Source organism: Sycon ciliatum, chromosome 1, assembly GCF_964019385.1.
Source record: "Sycon ciliatum chromosome 1, ocSycCili1.1, whole genome shotgun sequence".
NCBI classification, from domain to species: domain Eukaryota; kingdom Metazoa; phylum Porifera; class Calcarea; order Leucosolenida; family Sycettidae; genus Sycon; species Sycon ciliatum.
Genome location: NC_088643.1, coordinates 13,265,797 through 13,273,429, shown reverse-complemented (window position 1 = coordinate 13,273,429; position 7,633 = coordinate 13,265,797). Strand labels below are relative to the sequence as shown.

At 50.7% G+C, this 7,633-nt stretch overlaps 1 protein-coding gene across 1 annotated transcript; it reads right to left on the bottom strand.

The window, feature by feature from the left end:
• Positions 1-3,564: 3,564 nt before the first annotated feature.
• On the bottom strand, positions 3,565-6,186 carry LOC135814091 (acid phosphatase type 7-like). Its single transcript, XM_065327157.1, has 2 exons — positions 4,189-6,186; positions 3,565-3,960 (listed from the first exon to the last, which is right to left on the bottom strand). Exon 1 carries the CDS (start codon positions 5,909-5,911, stop codon positions 4,550-4,552), a length of 1,362 nt encoding a protein of 453 aa, XP_065183229.1. The 5' UTR covers positions 5,912-6,186; the 3' UTR covers positions 3,565-3,960; positions 4,189-4,549.
• Positions 6,187-7,633: the final 1,447 nt, after the last annotated feature.

The window sequence follows — 7,633 nt, the reverse complement described above, 5'->3', positions numbered from 1 at the left end:
GAGTCAGACAACTAAGTATTACTTCCCTCCGTTGGCACCTTGTGTGTTCGCACTATCCCCAGCATGTCTCAACTTACTTGACTCAAGGCCTGCCCAGCCCGACCATCTGCCAAACCAAGAATTGGTAAGTGTATTCTCGCTGGGGGGGGGGGGCTCCATCACCATCCCGGTGTCCGCTCCTCAGAAGTACTTTTTTTGACGGGGTAACGGCCTCTTTTACGGGCGAGATAAAGCCATGTAGATGTGAAAAAATCACAGAGACTGCATCCGTGTACATGTCATGTACAGACATGTACATGTACATGTACTAATACGTACATGTAGTGTGTACATGTACCTGCAAATGCCCAAATCATGGTATGCAAAGATACTCGTGCACGTGTAGATTCTACATCAACAGAAAGAAAGAAAAAAATTCACGGTTCGTGCACTCGCCTGGAGACCGAATTTTTCCGCATCCGCTGGCACGCCAGCACCCTCAAAGATCAAGGCGCAGATGCAGCTCCTAAAGCGGTGGGAGCCTGGGAGGTGAGTAGATCAGACCCACCACCACCAAAGACCGAAAATCCCATTCCCTGCATCCATGCTTCCCTCGTGCCACGGCTGGAAAAATTCTTCCGCTTCCAAGCAGGACTTGATTCTACATCAGGGAGTCGTAGAATACAATCATGTACATGTACATGTACACGTACATGTAGCTAGGGAGACGACACGAACAACTGGGAATGACGTGGGTATCGCTCCTGGATCCTGCGGATCCGGATTCCCTGCTATACATGTATGTAGTTGCCCTTTGGGGCAGGACCGATTCTTACGCCCGCTTGCCCTTGGCACCGCGCAGGTCAAGGCCACGGTCACGAGATCCGCAGACCACCGATCTCGTGGAATGTCCAACGGTCCGGAGTCGAAATCACCGGCCGGCCTTGTTTCGGGTAGATCTACATGTACATGTACATGTACATGTACATGTACATGTACATTACTGTGGTCTGGTGTCGTCTCTCTGCTCTAGACGCCACGACTCACTGTGCAGAGACGTCCATCATGTAGTACAGAGATTATCAGACTCATCTCCCACGGCGTTGGCCCGATCACCTCGCAAGGTTGGTTCACTCCATGATCCAGACTGGCGAAACAGAGATCTTGATGGCGGAGAGCAGATCTACCTGGTAGGTCTACGGATCCACTTGCACTCTGTGGCACGGGCACGGATACAGATAAGCTGCCTGGGCATAACCGGGGCCCTAACTGCCCACGCGTCGCTGGTGGGATGTCACGTGGCAACTGCTGCCTATCTGACTTCGAAGTACATGCACAGTGCTGCGCAATGAAATACAATCGTGCCAGTAAAGTTCGCACCTTGCACCATTTCGCTGCCCCTTACCTTGTTCGCAGGTCTAGGTAGGGCTACGCAACGACCGGTGCATACTGGAGCCTGGCAGCTAGGATCGGAAGAGCTGGCGCGATCTTGCCCGTCACTGAGTGAACCGCCAAGGAAAGCCAAGCCAAGCCGAGAGTACTTGTCTGCACCTGTGATCATAACTAACTTCCATCATAGGATTGAGAACGAGGTATTAAACTTACCTGTCTTTGCCCAGGGTATCATAATTGCCTCGCCCATCATCACCTGTCATCGCCTTGCGTGCTAAAAGGCTGAAACAGCTAGCTCTCCGGAAATTGTGTGCACTGGTCATGCAGATATGCTCGAAACAGAAAAGATCACACTCCCGTCGTATCATGACATGGCAAGGTCAGAATATCATGTTGGAGATGCCGGGACGCCTGACGCGGCGCCCGTCAGACTGTCTGGGTGACGCACTACACTGCTTTGCCTCCGGGGCCTAGCGTCAGCGTCTGATAGCCTTCAAGTCTTTCGCACGAAGTGCAGTTACATGTACTGTCGTGGACATGGAAATCCGGTTGGTTGACCGGGGCCGGCGCCCTCAGCGCGTACAGAACGCTGCGTGCAGGGCGCATACCGGTATTGTCTTGATCCGATGCGACTAGCGCGCGCGCTGCCGCGCATAAAATGCATGTGTGTACCGCTTATCCGCGGCTGCATGACCAGCACCCTGGGGCCGCTAGACGTGCGACCCGATTTCCATGTCGACAACAGTAGATCTATATGGAGATCGACATGGTTTACGAGTACAGTACATGTATGTGTAGGCAGATCTGGCGCGTGGATCAATGCTCCATCCTGACTCATCTTGGAGCACTGGGCAAGTGATTAGTGCGAAGCACTTTCTCATATTTGCAAGGGCCGAGTCGATGATGACGAAGTGCCATACATTACTTGTCATCAGCAATGACAGCCAAGGTGTCAATCTGTACTCATCCCGAACAATATTTGCTGCCTGGGTCATGGGACCTCCTTGCTCAGTCGCTGAGCAGAGGCCTGGTGAGAAATATGTGTCTTTGTACATGTACATGTGTATGTGTGTGTGTGTGTGTTTGTTTGTCACAAGTATCGTTGTATGTGTGTGTGTGTGTGTGTGTGTGTGCCCTGCTGCAGAGCGCATTGTCTCGGCTGCGGTCGCTGCTGCAAGTCATCCCGTGGTTTCGACCTGCATAGCTGTGCTAATTTCCTGTCCAGGAAGTAGAGCGGCGTTTCTGGGTCCAATGCTGAACTCAGTGCTGTCGACCCCTGCACAGGGGACACGTGACCATTTGATGGCAGTGTTACCAAGGACCAAGGTGTGTGTACAATTTTGTATGTGTGTGCTTGCTCTAGACACTGAGTTAGTAAGACAGATCTCCGTCATAGTCGTCGGCTCGTGCACGCGTGGCGCTGGAGTGCGGGATAATGACACAGACTGCAAGTCGCGTCGTCATCTGGCGAGCATTGACATGAGGTTCAAGGTGTGAAACAACACCATTGAACACTGGTGGATATGCACAATTATGTAATTCTACGGAATGGCATGTGGATGGCACGCCTGCATGCGTAGACCATGTGACACGTGATTGACAGTGGAAACACTTGCTGGATTACATGGCTTATCAGTGAACATACCACATAGTGAATGCACTGCACTGAGATCGACAGTGAGGAGTTCTCTCTGCCAGGCGCTAGGCATGTGTATCCTATTGCATCGCACCATATTTCCTTGGGGACGCCCTTGATAATCTCCCCTGACTCACTTGTGAGGTCTGCATTCGCCACTTAGGTGAACAGGCATAGTGGTGGCCTGCGTATGCGAAGGCTAGTTTGTGTGTTTCTGAACATTCAAGCGATGCCGACGCGGATCCCGCGAATATTATTTTATTTATTACGCCCTTGATCGGCATTACATGTGTACGATTGCTTACTGTACGACTCGTACTTAGCTTCTGGATCGACAATTCTTCAGTCCGAATTTTGCCTGGCTCATGTCATGTCTGTTTACAAATGTATATTGGCTGGTTGATTGATTGATTGATTGATTTTATTTTACTTCGCAAGTTCAAACGGGTTCCTGGCCCAGTTATATGAAAGCGAAGGATAGAATTTGCCAAAATCCTAATGAGCAACAGCATAGGCAATATTATCATAGAAGTGGAGTACTATGCGAGCGAGAATACTGAGAAGAAAGGAACATGTCAAAACCTGACGAAACACAACCTATTTCAGGCATACATAAGGAAGGCAGGCTAGCTTAAAACCTTGCAATCTGGATACGATGCGCACCTCTCTAGGTTCGATTGGTGAGTAGAGGTATGGGGCTGAATCACTCCCGCCCACTTGACCAAAGGGTGCCTGGTACTAGTGGTAAACTGAGGTGCACATATCTTCGAGGTGCGGATAAGAGAGATATTGTATTGTATTTATGGATTCTCCACAGGCCTTAGCCTAAATCGAGGGAGTCTCCGATATGAGTGTATCGTAACTCTGGTAGAAAGATCAATCCGACAGACGATAGTGATCCACATGTGGTTCAATACAATCGGTCATGTACATGTGCGTACATGTATACAGTACTAGGCACCGGCGGATTCTGCTCGAAAAGGTGGCGGATTCTGCTCGAAAAGGTGGCAGATTCTGCTCCAAAAGCAGTGAAATTGGCAGAACCATACAAACCTTATGGCGGGCAATTCCTCGAATTCTGCTCCATTTCTTTATCCACATACCAAACATGCATGAAAATTACCAGAAAAAGTACCGAATTCTGGCAATTTTTCTGCCGGCATAATCCGCCGGTGCCTAACGTATCTGAGACTAGAATTGCAATGCTGGTCGGTCTGTATCTGTGTAGATACATGTCATGTAGCTGGGCATACAGAGTCCAGTGACGGCATGCAGAGCGTAAGGTTGGTCTGTTCAAGTGCTGCCAATGCAAACCTAGCTACTTGAAATACGCCAATGGAGCATTTGGCATTTTTACTATTGGCATACTTTAAAATCAATAATGATTATTTTAAGTTGACACTACACAGACAACAGCATTGTGCAGAAAGCGTGCATTGTCCCGCTCAACACAATCCCGTGCATATGACTTGCAAAGGAAAGTCACAATGTCTCCTAAAGCCTTTAACATCAATGCCTTACAAGCTACGACAGAGACCCTCTTTATCCGGCTGACGGTCCCTTCTGTATTGTGATTGCATCCTCCACTTCACCACTGCTGCTCAGAACTGATTCTATTTTCAGTACACCGGCATCCATCACTGTCATACGCAGCCAGCTGGTGTCGAACCCATGGCCGTGCGAGGCACGCCAGGGTACCAGTGCCTGCGGCAGATAGGTGGGATCATTCGGGTGGATATTGCCCGCCGCTCCGTTCACAATGTACACGGGCGCCGAAGGCCGGCTGAAGTTCTTCTGAGTGGGCTGGCCGCGGTAGGTCGGGTAGGAGCGCTCGTACTGGTGGTTGTGCCCGTTGACGTAGACGTCCACGCGGTGCTCGTTCAGCAGCTCCTCCAGATAGGAGCGGTACTGCGGTGCTTCCTGGTCGCAGCGGCTGATCTCCGCCAGAGAGCTGCAGTAGAGCGGCCGGTGGCCCACCACGATCAGCCAGGGTACGGACGCGCGGTTCGCATCAGCACGTTTCAGATCGCCGGCGAGCCACTCGTACTGGGCGCTGGCGTTGGAGAAGTCGTGCTCCGTGGAGAACATGCTGAAATGCACGCCACCATAGTCGAAGCTGTGCCAGAACACGGTCGGCGACACCTTGGCCGCCTGGGGCATCGGCAGCCAGTTCAGGTAGGCGGCGAAGTCATACTCGGCCTCGTGATTGCCCGGGCAGGTCATGTAGGGAACGCGACTCGTGATGCTTTCCATGCTGGCCATGTACTGCATCCAGACGTGCGAGTTGTTCGCCTTCGGGTCGTGGCTGTCCGCGTAGGAGATGTCGCCGGCGTGAATCACAAGCTGCATGCCCATATCCGTGGCATTGCGCAGACTGGCTATCGTTGCCGCTGAATTGTCAATTCCCATGTCGGCGATGAAGCCGATCAGGAGAGGCCCAACGGAAGGTGCTTGCAGGGTGAAACTTTGCAAGTCCGATGTGGACGTATTACCGGTAGCGCAGCTATACTGGTACGTACTACCCGGAGATAAGCCTGTCATGTTCACCTCGTGAAGACTGCCCAGAAATCCACCAGCCGAGTACGTGTAACTGTCGCCGGTCGCATAGGCGGGCGGACTAGTTGCGGGCGCGGTTGACCTGTACACGCAGTGCGCACTCGACGACAGATTGCCGGTGCTGGCCTCCTCGTACCACACGGCTTTCATCGTGTCCGGCGCGCTCAGGATCAAATGCATGAACCGAGGCTGCTCCGCCGAATCCACTCTTACTCGTACTCTATAACTAGTGTCGACGTGGCTCAGTGTGGTCGCCGTCACGGCAAACCATCCCACCACAAGTGCACAGAGCCCGTACACCACGGATACGCGCACCGGGACTGGGACAAGAAGGCCAGTGCACCTCATGGTGAATATTGCCTAAGAGACCGTCTTTTGAATTGAATGGAGCCACAAAAACCAAGAGCCAGCTATCAGATCTGTAGTGTACTACACTGTTTGATCAGCAGCCGGCAGTGACTCGGCTGTGCAAACAAAACACTCGATGAGAATGCTACTAAAGGTGACACTGGCCAACTGCTTGGTGCTGCTCGGCGTTCAGTAGCCAGCAGCACTCAGTCCTTGCGGTATGGTCGACAAGGTAGATTCAACAACTACCGTGACAGTCAGTAAACAGCAACATTTTTAGAAAACAAGATTTGGCCCTGACATTTTCCTTGCTGTGTACATCTACTATGATCTACGACGCGTAGAATAAAAGCAGTCGATGAGCAGGATCGATCTAGACGTGCGCCTGGCCACAACATGACATTTCATTTCTTGGAATTTTGGCTGAGTTTTCGCACTTTGATTTTTTTTGGAATTTTGGCACGAGTACGTCGTACATCACTGTACATTATACAGTTTATACTGCCAGCATGGATCAAGAAATCGTAAAACACCGTAACGCACTATCTTTGTTCAAATTGTTGCCATCTCACTATGCCCACTGTTGGTGACCACATACTTTTTATTCTTTTAGAATGTACCATTTATTGAAACAAAGAAAAATGGTGGCACCTATGTACAGGGCCAGGGCCGGGATGGCCCACGCCTGGTATAAAGTAAACGTAAAAGAGAAAAAAGAGTAGTACAGTCGTCCCTCTCTAATCCGGCACTTTATAATCCAGCACCCTCGATAAACCAGCACAATTTTCAGTAGCCAAAATGTCCTCTTCATGCACATTGCAGCAGTAAATCAGATTTGTTAATCCAGCACCCTCCCTAATCCAGCAGATTTTCGTGGCACAAATGGTGCCGGATTATAGATGGACCACTGTACAGTGAAATGAGGCTCAAAGTCACAGACAGCACACGGGGTCGCCGTGGCAAACAAAGAGAGAGAAGAAGGAAAAGAAAAGATAAGAAAGAAAGAGAGGTAAGCAACTCCATGTACATCAGCAGTGCTTGTGTCATACGCGTACAATGAACACTCAGCAGCCGCCAGAACAGCCGAGTGAACTGGAAGTGGCACTGAAGAGCGCCGGTATCCGTGCAGACTAGCAACCATGGCTCTCACTAGGCTGAATAGAAGGACAGTTTACTCCGCACGAAAGCCATGGTGACGGAAAAGGCTCATTGCGCTTGTCGTTCAGTTTGCTGGCAATCCTGGCAAACAGCGCAGATGAGGCTTTCCCCTGTCCACCAGTGGTGGAGAAGACAATGGGCACAAAGGAGGAGTAGGTAGGTACATTTTTATTTGAATTCGCAGAACCAAACGGGCGGTGTCGCCCAATTACATGGAAGCGAATGGAAACAGTAAAATATTGTAGGAAATAGCCTAACATGATAGTGTAGTACAAAGCAAAGAACGCTCAGTCAATGAATAACGTTAAACGTTAGAATACAACACCGGGGAGGCGGTAAACAGCACATGACTGGGACTGTGGAGTACCGCAGACGTTCAAAGGTTCCTGTAGTGTTCAGTAGTGGGTGCTACTGCTAGCAAGACAGAACGGGCGGCAGGCTTGTTTGAACTGGTGGCACTGGGTAATAAATACCACGCACGTCGGAGGCCCAAGCTGCGTTGCGAGCGCGTTGTTCGAGTACTGGGACGCTCCAGAAAGGCTTGCAGTGCATTGCTTGCCCGAC